This window comes from Theobroma umbraticum, unplaced genomic scaffold (genome assembly GCF_002168275.2).
Source record: "Theobroma umbraticum cultivar Fairchild unplaced genomic scaffold, ASM216827v3 scaffold_147.0, whole genome shotgun sequence".
NCBI classification, from domain to species: domain Eukaryota; kingdom Viridiplantae; phylum Streptophyta; class Magnoliopsida; order Malvales; family Malvaceae; genus Theobroma; species Theobroma umbraticum.
The window spans coordinates 8,049,595-8,068,302 of NW_018397259.1; the positions used below are offsets into that span (position 1 = coordinate 8,049,595).

Here is an 18,708-nt window from a genome sequence, read left to right on the forward strand (position 1 = left end):
ACCCAAAATGCTACCTAAAATTACCTATAAATTAAACAAAATGACCAATCAAAGCCAAGGCTCATATCAATTTTGAAGCTCTAATATATGTAAAATCACCCAAACTTTATGCTCAAATCCATCTAATCAATACAGGAATAGAAAGTACTTTGAAAACAGCTCATATATATATATATATAAAAATTGAGAGGAGAAAGAGAGACGATGGGATGAATGTGGATAAACATCAACCAACCACTAACTCAAATTCTGAAATGAAATAAACATTAAGATATACCCATGTGTTTAACCAAAAGTCAAATTTCTAGATGAAATTGGTAACAATAATAATATCAACAGTATATATATATATAGCTTTGAGTTATTGATAAAACAATTTTACATATTATAAAATTTTTTTAGATCTAACATTGGTTCTTTATTAATATTAGGTTGTACGACACATCAATTATAAATACTTTGAATCTATATACAACAATATTTATTCCATTCAAATGAGCTCTTTTTGACCAATTTGAGAAAAAAGCATTAACATGATAATTTTAGTTTAAACTAAAAATTAAAAAAAACGGTTTAAGTAGATTATGAAAGAGTTATTATATGATGCATGCTACTAGTATTATTTTTAAAATTGTTTATTAAAATAGTGATGGTGAAATTTATTAATTTCACAAATTAGTTTAAAAAGTTAATATAAGTCTATTTAAAATATATTTTAATTATTAACTAAACATGTGATCATTTTTATTTTTAAAAGTTGTTAAGAATCACAAAAATGCAAAAAAAAAAAAAAGAAAGAGGAAAAGACCATTTCACCATATCCTTTGGTAAAAGAGCATCTAGGGAATAGAGAGGGAGAAACAACAATCTTTTCACACTCTCTTTTCTGCTTTACCCTCTTTCCTCTTGCTCCTAAAATTTTGATAATGGATATTGGTTACAGATATTGGGATTTTCTAAACTAGAATATCTTATTTGGAGTAAGCCAAAGGAGCCATGATTGTCATAAGCCAGGATTGTTTAGAAATAGAAAATAGAGTTCTTCCCACTTAGAGTAAGGAACACAGCTCCTGCATTTGGAATCTCAAGCCTACAATTAGGGCAGCACATGCATGCTGATGACTGTCAATGAACACATAAAAAAGAAAGAAAAGATGGACTCTCCATAGCTGTTGGAACCAAGGAGAGTAGGGGGTAAATAGGCAGCAAAGGTAGGGCAGGTTGCTTTCCAATTAGCTTGTACCAGGAAAGGAAGCAAACCCAAATTTTACCCTCACACATGCAAACTCCCACTGTTTCTTTGGGGTTTTGTTGTTCCATTTTTAGGGTACACTTTCATGCATACAGAAGAAATGCTACTAATCCAGCCTTATAATATCTTGTCTGCTTATCTCATTTGATGTGACAGTCTTTTCTTTTTCTCCTCATTAATCTAATAAACAACTTGTTACATGGGGGTGGAGAAAGGATCTAAAGTAGGTTTCACACTTATTTTTGCGATTTTCTTTGTTGACAAGAGGAGACAACTATACTTTACATTATGTTCAGGTTGAAATTTGGATATCATCTTTGTTTTCTTTAGTATTTTTTGTCAATTACATTGATTTAAGTATCTTTACTTTCATATATTCTTTATTTAACTGTTTTGTTCATTTACATGATCCACTTGGCATGACATAATCGAAAAAAGTCTGTAATTGAACCAATCAGAAAAAAAAATGAAACAGCATCTCAATAGATGGAGATATTTCATCACTAATAATAATAATAATAAAAATGAAATCTTTGTTTAATTTCAACATATATAATTTTATTTTAATCATTAATACATGTATATATATATAATAAAAAAAATGTCAATCACTTGGTTTGATTTATGAGAAAGTAGAAGGCATCTCGCCCTGTCTATTTTAACCTTAGATGATTGTCGTTTTGTGTTTTGATCATATGAATGACTCGACATTTTAGGCTACAATGGCTGAATGACATGTCCTTCATTTCCCTTTCTTTCTTTTTATTTTTTTAAATAGATTTTTGTTTTTCAACAAAGCTGAACGACATATGCCAGACCACAATGGGTATTACTTTTTACCAGTATCTAATTCAATTTATAAAGTAAATAAATGGATTTGAAATTTTTAATATAAAAAAATTTACTACTCAAGAATTAATTGGTTTTAAAGTTTGAGTAATGACCTTTATCTATTATTGACGAATTATTCAGTAGAATTCATAGTTTTTATGTATAAGCTAATACTCTTATATCGATTTATTTAATTCCAATAAACTTTTTAAGTATTTTAGTTGGTAAGACCGATTAATATTAAATGTTATTAAATATATACAAAATAATTATCACATTCAAAAAAATATAAAATTACACGAAAACCTACATATGATGAGATTTAAAATCTAAAATTCGATAAGTTTCAAAATCTCTTCTTTATCGTCGAGGCAATGGTCATCCGACACGACTTAATTTTGTTTATATCTTAATTTGAAAAAATGAATAGAACGAGTTTTATGGTTAATGGCCCATTTGTATAATCTCTTTATGATTTTAATTGTGAGAAAGTGTTTTTGGTACATGAAGAAATTTGAAACGTTATTTTTAATTGTGAAAAATTTTTAAAATTTTACTTTTATTTTTAAAATCAAAGTCCTATTTAAACAGATTAATGGTATCAACCAGAGGAGGCTCCTTTTACTTCTCATATTTCTTATGAATTTGATTATTGTAATTACATCTAATAAATAAATAAATTAATCAGTGAAAATAAAGTTAAATCATTATCACTTACGATGAGAATTACACTTAAAACCCGATATTTTTTTTTTCTTTTTTGGTCATTAAAACTCATGAAAGATGGTCAATTTTGGAAGCTACAAACGCTCAGAAAGTGATTAAATTTTGCTATCATTGGCAAATAAACAAGTAAGCATTTTAATTGGTAAACAATGAAAAGCAACAAAAATTAGGAACCTTCATAGCAATCCGTAGGCTTTCATGGGGCAGTGACTCCACCTGCAAAAAAAAAAAAAAAAACCCTTTCATGGTTGAAATCTTCAAGTTTAAGTTTGTCATATTGCAAACTACTTAGACTCAACACAAATATTCTCTCTCTCTCTCTCTCTCTCTCTCTTTTTATCTTGGTATGGTCAAAAATTTAAAAGCTTGAAGGTTAAGTTTGTCTTGCTTAGTTGTGCACAAAGGTAAAGCACAAATTCATAGCCTTATGGCATTCCTAAGTCATTGTCACTCCATTACATTTACACGCTTGTTCATCTTACATGCACGTCTCAGAATCTTCAATCACGCACCTATACTCCAATCACTGTAGACTAGTACAATCTATTAATAATCAGCTTGAGGTGAAGTAAATCAATTGATGATATTCACAGGTAAGCCAGGCCCAATGTCAAGTCATGTTTAATGGGGCTTTTATGTCTAAGGCCACGCACAAGAAATATTCTTGGTGAGAGCCCGAGAGGGGGCCAACCTCCCCCATGGTCCCTAAATCCTTACATCTGTACTTGGTTCATTTGCCAATTCTTTCATGTAAAGTTTGAAGAAATGTTCACCAAATATAAGAACACTAGGCTTTATTATTATGGCATTGTCCTTGGTGGTCTGGTTTACCAAGGTGAAGAGACAATGATGATGGAATCTAAAGCTTAATACAAATGCATGTACATAATTATGGCATCTAGCAGAGTTCAAAGATGTTATGATAATCTCTGATCATGTTCCTGAGTTCAAGAGGTTCCAATGAAACATCGGGAAATGATATTCGAGTAAGAGGGTTTGGCAGTTTCCCACTTAGTTTGCATTTTCTTCGTGCACTCCAGTTAAAGCTTGCTGCAATAGTTAAAAGAAGGAAGAATACGTAAACAATAAGATAATGGAAAAATCATCAATGGGACAGGAGGCGAGAATGATGTTTTGAGAACCTGAAAGCATGACAAAGTGTACTGCACATCACTTGATGAAATTTGGTGGTGGAGGACAATTCTCATCCTGAATGAACAAAAAGACCAGCATTAGCCAACTATCTACCCTTAAAACTCGCAGGAAAGGCTAGTCTTGGAAGCCTTATTTTACTCTTAAGATTGAATACTAGCTCTGATAGTACTTTCGAATTTCAATAAGGTAAAACGCAGCTAATATCTAGATTTGATACTTTCTGTTTTAGCTAGTTGAATTGAATTAATTGTTTGCGGTATGAATATCTGTACATCCTGTAATTCTTATGTACTCCCTGAACGTTCACCAGTATGTTACAAGAAATAAGTACATTTGGTACCTTTTGATGGGGGGAAATTTCAGATATGTTACTTCGTTTCGAGTAATACATTCAAGTTTAATTAATATCTCAGGAATCAAAAGCAAGAAGAATATATACAGATAAGTTTTCCAGAATCCTGGGAGATCTTTGAGGGAGTATACTGACCTGGCTGGGCCCTCTGGCATCACAAGTACACCATGTTCCTCCAAGTTCTTGTATAGTTTCTCTGCTGTGAGTTTTGATCCCTCCACTATGTCAAAATATATCTGGTGACATAAGGTAATAAGAATCTAAGCATGGTAAGCATTGAAAAGCATTTTTGTTTGTACCAGTTGGCAAGTAATGTCCTGCAGTATTCTGATGCAACTTTTATTTGAGGAATTTTTGTTATTATTATTATTTTACATTTGATATTCGTTTTTTCTTGGCAAACACTGGCTAGTCACTTCTATTACTCTTCAATAGATTGAATCACAACTCCAACCACAAACCTTCCAATCCAGAGTGCATAGCAAAAGAATAGATTGTCATTCATGTAAGTTTAGTAATTAGCATACTCACGATATTGGTTTGCACAGCAGCTACATCCACTCTAAGACCTTTAATTTGATTTAACCCCTCTGAAACCATAGAAAATCAGAATAAAGTCCATGAATATTACAGGTAAGATCAAGGACAGAAAGCACCAGAGAAAAGTAATGACTGTTCTTCCAAACCAAAAAGTTTGGCAAATTCAATTAAGTAAACCGATAGTTTACCTGCTAACACCTTCGCCTTCTTATGATCACCCTCAAGCTTTCCAACATTCTCTTGCAAAGCAACAAAAGCAGCAGCACAAATAAAACCAACCTGCCTCATCCCACCACCTAAGGTTTTCCGAAGTCTTCTAGCCTTAAAAATCAGAAAATGGAGTTTGAGTATAAATTGTGTAGTTTGCAGAGATTTTTAGCTGAAAAACTTTTGCTTTTACCTTGGTGATAAAGCTTTTGGAACCAACAATGACCGATCCAACTGGAGCACCCAGACCTTTTGATAGACATACCTACCACAAAATCAATGGAAATAGAAAAAGGTCTCTTACTATAACACACTGGATACCAGATGAGATAAAATGTCAAAATCCATCATCTGTAGATTAAATAATTTTTCAGAATAACGTTGTAAATTTGGCAAAACAAAAAGCTATAAATTAACATGAAGTATGGGTTAACACTCGAAGGTTGAAATAACTAATAAGCTAATAAGAAAACATGAAAAGATGCAGGAGCTGAAATAACCAATAATGTTGACACAAGAAGCATACCGAGACTGAATCAGCAGCTCGTACAAGCCTGTGAACAGGAACTCCAAGTGCCTGGCAGACCAACACTTTAGTTAGATGCTTGGACAGAGGATAGTTGCCACATATAGATTTATTACACAGACACACAGACAGAAGGCAAGTATTCTTTAACATATTGGTAAAGAAGAATACAGTTTAGGCATATAAGCTGTTTTAATTTCTTGATTAGAAGTTTTCCTCAAAATTTGAACTTTAAACACAAAATTCAGTGCAAGAGGAATAAAGTTCCTTATATGAAGCTTCATATTGATGATAGGCCTTCAAACCATACAAATGCAAGCAGGAATCTGAAGAAATTTACGAATGTTTTACTCACTACGGATGCATTGAAAATGCGAGCCCCATCAATGTGAAGCTTCAGACCATGCTTTGTGGCTAGCTCACCAACTCTGTCTGTGTATGCCACAGACAAGCATCTACCACCAGAGCTGCATCGAGTAAACGAAAACTATTATAAGACATTACAGCCAACAAGGGATAAAGTGAAAGTGAAGTAATTGGAAAGGGAGAAACAAATCATTTAAGAACTTCAACTGACATCAGTTTCTTAAGATACAACTAATTAGGCAAAATCCAGAGCATTGAGAAAAAAGTAAACCATAAATCATGTTGTTATTATCACTTACAAAATTTATCGCATATATTACATATATGACCCATACTTCAATGTAGTGCCAATGCAAAAGCAGTTGATATACAGTGATGTTAATTAACAGAAGGAATACAATAATGTTGCCTTCTATTTAGTTGTCATACCAACTTTCTTTTATCCTTTTAAAATCAAAATGGAGGCCAAGTCTTCACCTTCAGTAAAAGTCTTTTTATAAATATTATGAAATTGTCAATTTTGCAGAACAACTAACATGGACTTAAACTGAGGGAAGAATATACTAATATAATATCTGTAGAAACAGTCCCAACTTGCACCCAGGATACTCCTTTGTCAAAGCTCAGCCTACCCAGACAAAACATGGATAAGGAGAAAAGTTAAGAAACATAAAGGAAGCAACTTCCCTTATATAAGCAAATTGTTGGTTGCGGTCCCTCCAATAAGAGGGTAGGGGTTTCAAGAAATTTATAGCACTGATGAGTTCCCTTAAATACTCATATCCTAAAAGGGATATTTCAGCCCCTGAACGCAAGTGGGAGCAGCAATGAGAAAATTCTAAGAGGAGGCGTGAAGCACATAATTAAAAGCCAGACCCAGTTCTGCCCTATTCAATATAAAATTGTGAAACACAAGGTGGAGGTATAGCTATAGAAAACATAGAAAAATCAAATTATTTAAGTGCATGTGATATTTGTCCAACAGAAGTCAAAAGAGTATCATAAGAAAGAGTAACTCTTACTTCGCATGCGAATTTTCCAAGCAAATCAGCCTTGTAGTTGGGTACACTAGCTCTCCTCTTGGGTCTCTAATGGCGGCTTCAATCGAATTGATGTCCATTGTTCCATCTTCATTATTCTTCACTGGCCTTGGATGTACACCTCCAATTGTTGAAATCCCACCATTCTCATAAATATGGATATGCGAATTGTCTCCAAGAATGACTTCACTTCCCCTTATATCACAATGAACAAGAACACTGATGAGGTTACCCATAGTGCCTGATGGGACAAATAAACCAGCTTCCTTGCCCATGATGTTTGCCACCTCTGATTCTAACCGAAAGGCAGTCGGGTCAGCACCCAAAACATCATCATCAACTTCAGCAGTTGCCATAGCAGCCCTCATTGCTTCAGTTGGTTTTGTGACTGTATCAGATCGAAGATCCACCATTCTGGTCACCATTTTTGCTGAAATTAATCCCAGAAGAAAATTAGTCCATACCCTCCAAAAGAAATAAGGCAGTTCAAAACAATCTAGTACTCATTACCCCAAATCAATAAAACAAAGCAAATTGATCCTTACAATATTTATTTTATGCAACTATTCTCAAATAACATGTGAGACCAATTAGATTTCACAGGAATACAGCCAAAATACTTCTTTTTTCTCATGGAGGACCCAAGATGACCCTCAATTGAAGAGTAAATTTGTCCTAGTTGTTGTTTTTCTAGAGTTGTTCATTTGTTCTGGTCAAAGAAACCAGCAAGGGGTTCAGGATGAGTGATTTCCCTGCCATAACCATTAAACAGGGAACTTTGTACCATGCCAACAACATCTTGAACTAGTCTCAAGGAAACTCAAGAAACCCATCCATTAAAAAAAATTCAGAAAATCTTAAAACCCATTAAAGAACATGCACGTGCGCTCACTTTCCTATCTTCACGCATATAGAGAGAGACAGAGAGATGAGATATGTCCTTATTTTACCTGTTCAAGCTCTTTTTCTTCTTTGCCTAAGAACCCAGAACAAAGCACTCCAAAATTTTCTCTCTTGCTTTCCCAGAAAACTGAAAATTCTCCAACTAGATTTCAGCAAACTTCCTTTGCAGAAACAATGGAGTAGTTCCTTAATCTCTTCAAAAATGCAAAAATCATTAGAACATTTAACAAACAACAAAGAAATACAATAAACATACTACATGCAAAGGAGAGGAAAAAATTACCAATGAAAACAATTTCAAGAACTTGGGATTATAACCCCGCAAACACTCACCTTTTATAGCGAAACTCAAACAAATTGATTTAAACAACAAAATTAAATGCAATAAACCAACTTGACATGACATATTAATACAATAATTTTAATACCTTAATCTTCCCAAAGTTCAGACAGTTTTATACTTCTAAGTTATCAATAAAATAAGATGACTGAAAAAGGGCTGAACAACAATTTAAAAAATCCAACCAAACCCAACTTTGGAAGTTCCTAGATTTATTTTTTCTCATTAAATTTCAAGACTTTTATCTGTATGCATGAATCCAACCAAACCCAACTTTGGAAGTTCCTAGATTTGTTTTTTCTCATTATATTTCAAGACTTTTATCTGTATGGATGCATGTATTTAAGAGTATGAACACGCCTAAACTTACCTACTGTGGTATTGCACTGATTGAGCTACACTAGTCATGCAAAACCTTAGGAAAGGAGTTGAAAGATTCACAAGAGAAACATGAACTTGTACAAGTGGCTAGCACCCCAAGAAACTAAACCTATTGAATTAGTATTCAAATCCCATTATTTTTTTCTTTTAATGATTTCTATATTTGTTGAAAAAGAAAAAGGAAAAACATGGGAGGTTATGATGTTTGATTCTTCCTTTTGATGTTTGGTTGTCCTGAAAGAATCCACAACTATGAGTGGGCCAATCCAGCTTTTGTCTTTATCTTTTAGCTTTAACGATAGAACCTTGCGTTGGGACGGTGCTGGCAATTGGAAAAGGGGAAGCTCTCTTATTACTATCATCAAGAAGAAAATTTCCTTTTGGCTTTTTCCCATTTTGCTGGGATTTGCACGGCCTTGACGACCTCTGGTTGACTTCTTCTTTTCTTGATGGTTACTTCACGTAACTTTTGATTAGGGGCTAGATTCTTTGAATAAAATTTTGAGGAATCTATTAATGTTAGGCATCCACGAGCTTCTGTTTGATTGTAACCAATGAAAAATCAACTTCACATTGGGAAAACAACCCCACACGGGGGACAAAGATAGGCCTGGTTCAATCAGTTTGTACACATGCATCAGAGAAACTCCATACAAACTAAAATAATAATAAATATATCAAAGGATGACAACCATACTCCATACTTTTGCTACCCCAATTAAAATGAGGAGATTGAGCAATATGGCAGTAAAAAGTGTGTATTGTTGTTAGGATGGAATTGATTAATTTGTCAAAATCTTCTCTTTTATGATTTGCTATGTTTTGCATGTATCACATTAAAGTGTGACATCATGCACCTACTAAAAAAATAAAACCCCTAAGGCGGCTAATAGTAATAAATTAAAATGTTTGTCACAACTTGAAAACTTAATGAAGGTAGGACATTATGCCAAGTAATTCAGTCAACTAAGCCAACCATAACCATTTTCAATGTTTGAATGGTAAGAACATGCATGATAACTTCAAGCATTTACAGCATAGAAATAACAGTCTTGAGAAAAGTAATGAGGTTCTTGTGCAATTATAGTTGACATCTTACCTGCTTGAGACTAAGAGGAGGAGAAAATGTTCATGCAGATTGGGAAGAGATACATGGATGGAAAAGGGGGGGAAAGGGATGGTTATTTATGGGGCTAAAAAGGTTAGCTCAAGCAGTCAAAGCTTATCCAACAAGAAGTGTTCGTTTTGGCTTGTAGTTTTTTGGGTGGGATTGTTGTCTTGAATAAGGCTGCTTGGAAATTGGAACTTAGGTGGATGCTGACGAAGTTTGGCCATAGCGAATCAAAACAATAATACTTTCTTTTTGATGAAGTAGTGAAATCTGACTCCTCCCTTATGTGGCCATAACCAGATGACGACTCAATTGGATAGAACTGGCTTTGACTGCTTTCTAATCTGTTCTCAGAAAACAATTAAACAATTTGCTAACTAGAATAATAAAGTATAATGTAGATTGCTAAATCAGATACAACACTTTCTTTTACATTTGGGATGACCCTTGTCACTCAGAAAGCTGGTTCAAACCCTCAGGGGGATAATCTGGGCAAGAGGAAAATGCTTCAACTTTGCTTACAACCTCTACATTGGTGAAAGAAGAGGGATCCTCACAAATTATTGGGGATACAAACAACCATCTAGCCACAACTTCATTGCCTCTTGTGAAAACAGATAACTGGTTTTCGTAACATGCAGGTGAGGCAAGTCCCTCTAAGGAAAGAGATTTGTGTCAAAGCTACCATGGAGAGGTCCTTCATGTTTAAGCCCTGGACCTCCTGGACCTCCAATGAACAGATGATCAAAAATAAAAGAAGGGTGAAGATCATTGGGTCAAAAAGAAATACTAAAACAGTTCCTCAATCTAATAATAATCACATGTTGAACATTACCGGTATTTCTTTTCTAGGTCTCTTACAAGAGAAGCAATAAAAATTATCTGGCACTTGAAAATACAGGGATGCAAACATTACAACAAAAAGCTCTGCTCCAACATAGCTAGCATCCATGGAATTTTTATCCCTCATGAAAGTACAGAAGCAGATATGGATCCATCAAACCCTGAATACTACTTGTTGAATGAGGAAGAATTTCATGATTTAGTCTCTCATAGTCAAATAAAACTCATCACTTGTTCAGAGCTAAAACTGCTATTCTTCCATTCCAGTTTGTTTTTCAGCAGTATCTCCACCCAAGACAGAAGAATTGTCAACCTTGGTGTGGTCAGCAACACCTTCACCTTCAAGCGTTTCTTGTATGCTATCCTGTTTGGTAGAGACTGCATCAGGATTTATAGATTCAGCAGCAACCTCAGAACTTGTTACAATATCCCCAGTCATCCCATCAAGTGTCTTACTGATATTATCTTCTTTGTCTTCCACAACTAAAGGCACATTAACAGACATGCTTCCATCTGTCTCTACATCTATAGTAGCATGCTCTTTTCCTGAATCAACATTCATAACAGCTTTCAGGCTTGACTGCTCATCAAGAGACAAGTCAACATGCTCCGAGGAAGGTACAGGCTCTGAAAGTCCTGTGCTTGGCACAACAGCTGGATTTGCAGCAACGGCAGCCTCAGACAACTCAAAAGCATGATCCTTTCCAGCAGCCTCTTCTTGTTTTTGTGCTTGTACTCTGTATACATTCATGAGGATTTGTATCCTTTCTAACTCAGCTGCGAGATTCCCGTAGCGTCTTTGCAAGGTTTGTTCTAGCTCCTTCTGCTTCTGAACTTCCTCCCAGAGACCATTTATTCTGTGTGATGCTGCTAACTGCTCCTGCTTTTGTAATGCTTGAAAACACTCTAGTTCTGTTCCTGCAGTATCCATCTGCTTAAAGGTTGACTCAATCTGACGCCAAAGAGTTGCAGCCCGTCTCTGGTCATTGAAATTGTCAATTATTTAGTACAAAACGAATTAAAATTTCAAACAAGTTCCATAATGATACCGTTCAAAATAAAAAAAAGGGTTCCATAATGAAAAGCATGAATATTTCCAATATAGATTACATATCTCAAAGAATATCATAATTTAACGAATTATTCTTTAACTACATATTACATTTAGAACAAAAAATAGTTAGTTCATTAATTCATTTTCTAGAAGCTTGATAGGAGCAACTCCCATTTCCATTTAACATATATATAGTTAGAAATCACTAATAAACGGTTTGTTAACTCAGTTTCTCCCTTTCTATCAATACAAATGAAATTTCAAAAAAAAAAAAAACAATTTGTTTCTCAGTTCTGCATTAGAACTCACAAGAACGATGACCTACATTCTGACCAAATACACTACTGAAAAGGTTTCAATCATAAATAAGGTTAAATATCAGAAATCCACCTGAGACTTTTAGAGGTTTTCTATACCACATCAAAAGTCACTAGATTGTAGAAACTATGGAATAAAAAAAACACACTAAAAGAAGATACAGTATAAGCCTCTCCAGAAAATCATAAAATCAACCTGAAACAATTAATAATAGGGAAGAAGTTTTAAAACAACCTTTTGCTCAGACACATTAAACCCTTTTCTTTATACAAGTACTTTTTCCCATGCTAATTGTTCAATCCCAATCCCATACTACTTCAATCCAACAAATATATGGTTCCACAGCCCTACTTCCACAAAGGATCTCAAGGCATCAACATTTACTGGATTCAAACACATTTAAAGAGGACATGCAGTATAATGTCTTCAATAAATGCTATTAAGCACTACCAAAATTCTCAAAGAAATCTAATAACAGAAACTGCAGGATAGAGATTATAACTTGCAAGTGACAAGTTGCAATTAAAATTAAAATAATGGTAGTAGAAACAAATTATTTAAGACAATGATTAGAATATATTCAGTGATGTACCTCATAACCCTGTGTGAGAACACTGAACTTCTTCTCCATGCTTTCTGCCTTCGACTTATCATTATCCAGCTTCTTTTTCACATTGTCAAATTCAGTCTGCAGGGCAGCAAGTTTCTCCATGTTTCCAGCAACACTTGATAGACCATAAGCATTACGAGTAGGGAAGTACATGAGATCGTTTAGGCAAGTATTATGTGCTTCCACAAAATCATCAAGGTATTCATTTTCGTGCCCCATTGCCACACGAAGAAATTCAGCCTCTTCCTTTATCAATGAATCAGCCTGCCAAGAAAAATCCAGTCATTTCTCAGTTTGCAAAAAGGTTCATCTATAATATTACAAAAGTCAAGCATAAAGACCAATAGTGATAACAATAACAATAATCTCAGGTTCTAGCTGACAGGGACCTGAATCTGAAAATTGAGTAGTTGTTGGTGTTCAGCAGTTTGAATATAGAGTACAAGACCTTACGTGCTCTGGAACAAGTAAGACATATGTAGATTGCGACATTCAGCAAAATTTTAGACGCCAAAACATTTATAAGGTGGAAGCAAATGAAAATTGCTTTTCAACTGCTCATATGAGATTTTAGGTGGTTTGATGTGTTCCTTAAGTCCAATCAAACATTAATTAAAAAAAAATCTGTGATAGGCATTGTTCATTGTTCATCACACAACTCAACTCAATTCTATAGCAAGAACCAAAATCAATAATTTTTACATTAACAAGCAACAGCAGAGTATAATGCTAATGTCCCATGAATTCACCAAGGTTCTAAAACATTAACTGCATATGAAAAAAGGAAATAAAGGCAACATAACCAGCGAAAAGCAAGACATACCTCTTTCATTTCATCTTCTTCGAAATCTTCTATACTAGGAATAGATCCATTTGCAGAACGCTTGGTAGCTTTCTTCTTCCCCTTATTTGCCTTTTCATCAAGTGGATACTTAGCATTGTCGTGCTCCAGCAAGGACAGAAGCTCCTTTCTTATCATTTCATCAGCCTGCTCAATTGAGGTTGGAGGAACAAAGGAACTTTTGTCTCCATCAGTCCTCAATAAAGAATCTCTAATCAGTTCAAGGGAAGCACTAGGAGGTCTCGGAAGCTCCCTTTGCAACACTTTTGATCTCTTCTTAAGCAAAGCCTGCAGCCGTGCTTCTTCCTCAGCCCTTTCTCTAGCTATCCTATCAGACATGTCTTCTTCAATCTTCTCTTCTGGTTCTTCATTTTCTTCTGACGGTGGTTGGATGACTATTTGGTACTCATTCTTTGGCTGTGGAAGAGTACCAAGTCCAGATCTCAAGTTCCTTCTTAGATCAGGTTGTCTCCTTTGCTCAAGTTTGGCACTGTCATTCAGATCCATATCTTCGTTTATGTGGAGCTCATCCCTGATGGGAGTTCCTTTAGGGGTCACACCAAAAGCATAGCCATCCCTTGATGGTGTCATTCCAATTCTAGGAGTAAGTCCTGCACCTCCAGGAGTCATTGAAGGAGTCGACATTGGATTTGGTGTTTGGTTCTCCCATTTTTTAGGAGTGACCCCTGAGAAATCTGAAGGGTGCAACTCTGGATTTTCTCCACCAAGTAAGGGTGTCTGTGACTCCCTCAACCTAGCCAGATTTTCAGCTTCCATCATGATAGCATCACCTTTTCCAGCAGGTGTTCTTTGTGGGGTCCGTAAAGGTGTCATTCCTTGCCGTGGTGTCTGGGAATAATTTGCAAGAAGAGCACGAGTTGCACCACTCCCTTCAGCCAGTTCTTCATTCCCTGCAAGAAGATCACTGGCATATCCCATCTTTGCAATCTCCTCCAATTCATGGTCAGAAATCTGAGGTGCCGGAAGCATAAGTTTTGATCTTTTCCTCACAGTTTCTGGGTCATTCAGCTTGTTGGCCTGCAATATAGCTGATGGGGCATCCTGCCTCTGTGCAATTTTATTTTTTGCAATATCCTGCTTTCTTAGCTGTGCTTCTATATCAACTCTTCTTTTTCCCTCAAGTTCTTCGATGGTGGTTGGAAACTTAGGCTGTTCCACAGGTCTATCTTCATCAGCAACATCATAAAAGCCTGGAGGAGGCCTCTTCTCAAAAGGAATCTCTGCATTATAATCTATTCCCTTCCTTTTCCTCTTCCGTTGCCTTGTATCAATTCCAGCAGCCTTAACTCCCTCCTTTTCTGCAAAGAAGCAAGCCTCCTCGCTTCTTCAAGCTGTTTCTCCCTCGCTTTCCTCTTCGCCTTCTTGCCCCGAGTATTAGCTAACCGAGCTCGAGCTTCAGAAAGCATTTCCTTCTCATCCTCGTCCATATCAACAGGATCAGGACGCGCAGGCTTTGATTCAGGGTTCGGGTCAATCTCTCCAGGACGCAATTTCCTTGGGTCACACCTGGTTCATAATTTTCATCCCTAGCACAAGCTGCATCAAGGAGTTTCTCATACCGCTCAAGACACTGAGACGGAGTCCGACCAACAATTGGTGCAATCGTTCTCCATTGTGTTGGCATGAGCTTTGCAAGATGAAGCAGTTTCTCATCCTCCTCTCTTGTCCACTCAGTCTGCATATATCACAAAAACCAAAATGATCAATTTCCAAATTCTTATTTCTTTCAGAATGAATGGAAAGAACAATAGAAACAATTTGATTGTGTCTTCTTCTACTAATAGTTTTTTTCACCCCAAGGAATCAAGTAATAACACTTAAATTAACCATAGTGATCAGCCACAAAGAAAAATGATAATACCGATTATATGTTTAAGCAAGAATCCAACTTGCAATTTGAATACCAAAAGATTCAATTCCCAAATCTTCAACTCTTGTTACATTTGCCATGTTTTTATGCTTTCAGAAATCAGAAGCAAAAAACTACAAATAGTAAAATTTCTAAATAATTAAGATAAAAATTTTTTAAATAACCAAATGCATGGTTTTTATTTATATTCGATTGTGTGCTACATTTTATAACTATTTGCTTATCTTTAGTCAAAAACTCTTTTGGCTTTCACCATTCAAATTTTTCTTTGTATCTTTTACTACTAGTTCTTTTTGGTCAGAATGAATGGAAAGAACAATACAAACAATTTGATTGTGTCTTCTTCTGCTAATAGTTTTTTTCACCCCAAGGAATCAAGTAATAACACTTAAATTAACCATAGTGATCAGCCACAAAGAAAAATGATAATACCGATTATATGTTTAAGCAAGAATCCAACTTGCAATTTGAATACCAAAAGATTCAATTCCCAAATCTTCAACTCTTGTTACATTTGCCATGCTTTTATGCTTTCAGAAATCAGAAGCAAAAAACTACAAATAGTAAAATTTCTAAATAATTAAGATTAAAATTTTTTTAAATAACCAAATGCATGGTTTTTATTTATATTCGATTGTGTGCTACATTTTATAACTATTTGCTTATCTTTAGTCAAAAACTCTTTTGGCTTTCACCATTCAAATTTTTCTTTGTATCTTTTACTACTAGTTCTCTCCACCAAAAAGAAATCAAGTAATAAACACTGTTAATTACGCTTAACTACTTAAACGCTAATTAAGCTTAACTACTCGAACAAAGAAAATACTAATTTAAGCAAGAACCCAACTTTCAAAATCAAAACACTGAAAACCTTCAATATCCAAAACTGATTTAATATTTTAAGAAGAAACCCAACCCTTAACCCAACTAATCTGACCAATATTATGCAAAGAAAATTCAAAACAACACTCAATTTTGAAAGAATCCCATATTAATAAAGCTAAACATAACTAAAAGAAAAAAAGAAAGAAATTTACCTTTTTGATAGAAGGGTCGAGCCACTCATACCACCGAGCCTTACATTGCTTAGCAGATTTACGAACAAGCAAAGAAGAAATTCGAGCCCATTGATTCTTCCCATATTTCATAACCGCCGCTTTCAATATCTCATCCTCCGTGTTCTTCCATACTCCTCCTTTTATCATAATCCTCATCTTCGCTCACCTTTCTTTTACTTGCTCTGAGTTAAAGGATTTAATCGAAAATAAACAAAAAATTAGACTAAAAACTTTTCGATTGAAAAGCTCTGGGCTTTAAGCTCTTTAAACCCTAGCTGCTGCTTCCTCTTCTTTTTGTTTTATTTTCTTTTCTCTTTCTTTGCTTGATTGCAAATTGGTTATAACTGGGAGCCAAAGCAAGAGGAAGGGGATCTTATTCATATTTGTATAAAATTTTGATTTGACCCCTTCAAGTTTGTATAATTAATGTAGGACCCTCAATCCATGACAAAGGTGTGATAGATCGGGCAATTCGTGTGTTAATATGTGATATATATATATATATATATATATATATATATATATGATTGTTATGATTAATATATGAAATACACAATTAAAATAATTAAATTAAAATATATTCAAGTAAAATATAATTTTATTATTTAAATTCATAATAAAAAATTATAAATATCATAATATATATAAAATATAATAAAATTTAATATCAATAAAAATGTTAGTATTTATATAAATCAATAAATGATTCTTAACTATGTACTGAATATTTCTACATAATAAATAAAAATTATTAAATAATTAAGTAACAAACGAATTCTAGATTATACGAATACACAATAACACAATTAACATATTATGCTTTAGATGTGTTAAGCGAATTTGAAATAGTATTGACACGATTAATACATGAAATATGATTAGTTTAAATCTAAACTCGCTTACACCAATGTCGTGTTCATATCGTGTTGTCGTATTATATACAAATTATCAAGTTTAAGGTGGGGCTATTGGCACTCATAATTAACACTCTCCCATTAACAATTTATAATTATAATTTCCTAAATTACCTTCACTTAAATAATTTTTTATTTAAGCTAATTTTTAATTAATTATATTATTATTTATCTATTCACATTACTAGTTAATCTTAATTACTTTCACTTTTTGTTTACGCATTTTTAAACTCTGCAAAGCTTTTTTTTGTTATTTGTGACCCTTCATTGTTTTCTTTCTTTCTCACTAACAATTAATTCATTAATTTTAGATGAATTTAACAATAAACAGCGTCAGATTGATGATGAAAATATGAACTTCAATGAAATCTCTTGCTCTAATGGTGAAATTAGCTCGGAATTGAAGTTAAATTCTTATTTTGGCATGCTTTCTTCTTATAGACTATTGTTTTCCTTGTTTAAATAATTTTTTTGTTTTTTTATTTTAGAAATTTTGCTCAACATAAACTCTTTTTTCAAATTTATTTATATAGAAAATTGTTTCGTATTTGTTTTAGTTGAGATGTACAAAGTTTAAGTTAAAATAAAAAATTGATGGAATAGATAGAAAAAAAAGAAAATTATCATGAATGTTTAAATAAAAAAAAATTATCCCAAATTATCATAAGCAAGATTAGATGCGGGATCCGTAATAATTTCAAATTTTGGTGCAAGTTGAAGTCTCTTAGATTTGAATGCACTCAATAGTTAAAGTGAGTAGCAAACTCATCTCCTAACGATTTAATAGAGTAAATTATCAAAGTCTAGTTGTTTTAAATATGAGTTTAATCGAAGGGTTATTTGATAACAAAATTGACGATTGTTAAATATAGATTCAATGAATAGACAAACATTAAAATATTAAGTAAAATTTAACTTTAATGAAAAAAAATTATTTAAGTGAGGGTAATTTAAGATGGGCATCCGCCTACTGAAATTGTAAACTAACCAAGCTAGAAACGATTTTTGGTCCAAGTTAGCTTGACATATTTTAGTCCGACCCATCCTTAAATAATTATTTTTATTATATATATATATAAAATAATGACTCCAGTCCAAATACTACTGTTTAAGTAATTTTGTAATTTTTTATGTTTAAATCATGTCACCCTTAAATTATAAGTTCAAGTTGTTCCTAGTAATTAATTTAGATTTTTATATAAGTTTTAACAATCAGGATTAGGAAAATTTGTTTTGTTGTTCTTACTTGAAGGTTGAAATCCCAGAATAATTTTTATATTTCAACCCAATAAATAAATAAATAAAATTTTAATAATTAAGTAAAATGAAACTTATAAAAAACATATTATATTGCATTGTACTATACATATCACATACCACATATCCAAGAATATATTTTTGATACTTATCAATAAGTACATTAGAAAATAGTCACGTATCAATTTTTGT

At 33.6% G+C, this 18,708-nt stretch overlaps 3 protein-coding genes across 6 annotated transcripts; all 3 read right to left on the reverse strand.

Moving 5' to 3' along the window:
• Positions 1-3,586: 3,586 nt before the first annotated feature.
• On the reverse strand, positions 3,587-9,818 carry THA1 (threonine aldolase 1). 4 transcript variants are annotated; one of them, XM_021427582.2, is made up of 12 exons: positions 9,719-9,818; positions 8,609-9,229; positions 7,946-8,092; positions 6,978-7,425; positions 5,945-6,056; positions 5,590-5,640; positions 5,257-5,328; positions 5,045-5,177; positions 4,848-4,906; positions 4,452-4,552; positions 3,952-4,018; positions 3,587-3,859 (listed from the first exon to the last, which is right to left on the reverse strand). In XM_021427582.2, the coding sequence occupies exons 4-12, from the start codon at positions 7,418-7,420 to the stop codon at positions 3,821-3,823; spliced, it is 1,077 nt and encodes a 358-aa protein (XP_021283257.1). In that variant the 5' UTR covers positions 7,421-7,425; positions 7,946-8,092; positions 8,609-9,229; positions 9,719-9,818; the 3' UTR covers positions 3,587-3,820. The 4 variants fall into 4 exon arrangements, with proteins under 4 accessions (XP_021283257.1, XP_021283260.1, XP_021283259.1 ...); XM_021427585.2 differs by lacking the exons at positions 8,609-9,229; positions 9,719-9,818 and adding an exon at positions 8,327-8,556; XM_021427584.2 differs by lacking the exons at positions 8,609-9,229; positions 9,719-9,818 and adding an exon at positions 8,232-8,556.
• A 688-nt stretch (positions 9,819-10,506) lies between these two features.
• LOC110415832 (cell division cycle 5-like protein) lies at positions 10,507-16,712 on the reverse strand. Its single transcript, XM_021427579.2, has 4 exons — positions 16,325-16,712; positions 13,379-15,092; positions 12,538-12,819; positions 10,507-11,552 (listed from the first exon to the last, which is right to left on the reverse strand). Exons 2-4 carry the CDS (start codon positions 14,384-14,386, stop codon positions 10,824-10,826), a joined length of 2,019 nt encoding a protein of 672 aa, XP_021283254.2. The 5' UTR covers positions 14,387-15,092; positions 16,325-16,712; the 3' UTR covers positions 10,507-10,823.
• On the reverse strand, positions 14,650-16,501 carry LOC149527287 (cell division cycle 5-like protein). Its single transcript, XM_089783426.1, has 3 exons — positions 16,325-16,501; positions 14,977-15,092; positions 14,650-14,923 (listed from the first exon to the last, which is right to left on the reverse strand). The coding sequence occupies exons 1-3, from the start codon at positions 16,499-16,501 to the stop codon at positions 14,650-14,652; spliced, it is 567 nt and encodes a 188-aa protein (XP_089639552.1).
• Positions 16,713-18,708: the final 1,996 nt, after the last annotated feature.

What these genes read in the sequence shown, in the direction of transcription:
- LOC110415832 (XM_021427579.2), bottom strand. Translation starts at nt 14,386, where the DNA reads ATGCTTCCGGCACCTCAGATTTCTGACCATGAATTGGAGGAGATTGCA. An exon ending in AAGAAGATGAAATGAAAGAG is followed by an intron (nt 12,820 to 13,378) that starts GTATGTCTTGCT and finishes TTTTCTTGGCAG; the next exon opens with GCTGATTCATTGATAAAGGA. An exon ending in TTCTCACACAGGGTTATGAG is followed by an intron (nt 11,553 to 12,537) that starts GTACATCACTGA and finishes TTCAATGACCAG; the next exon opens with AGACGGGCTGCAACTCTTTG.
- LOC149527287 (XM_089783426.1), bottom strand. Translation starts at nt 16,501, where the DNA reads ATGAGGATTATGATAAAAGGAGGAGTATGGAAGAACACGGAGGATGAG. An exon ending in TCGACCCTTCTATCAAAAAG is followed by an intron (nt 15,093 to 16,324) that starts GTAAATTTCTTT and finishes TGATATATGCAG; the next exon opens with ACTGAGTGGACAAGAGAGGA. An exon ending in CCGTCTCAGTGTCTTGAGCG is followed by an intron (nt 14,924 to 14,976) that starts GTATGAGAAACT and finishes ATTATGAACCAG; the next exon opens with GTGTGACCCAAGGAAATTGC.
- THA1 (XM_021427582.2), bottom strand. Translation starts at nt 7,420, where the DNA reads ATGGTGACCAGAATGGTGGATCTTCGATCTGATACAGTCACAAAACCA. An exon ending in TTGGAAAATTCGCATGCGAA is followed by an intron (nt 6,057 to 6,977) that starts GTAAGAGTTACT and finishes TACTCGATGCAG; the next exon opens with CTCTGGTGGTAGATGCTTGT. An exon ending in GCATTTTCAATGCATCCGTA is followed by an intron (nt 5,641 to 5,944) that starts GTGAGTAAAACA and finishes TTGGTCTGCCAG; the next exon opens with GCACTTGGAGTTCCTGTTCA.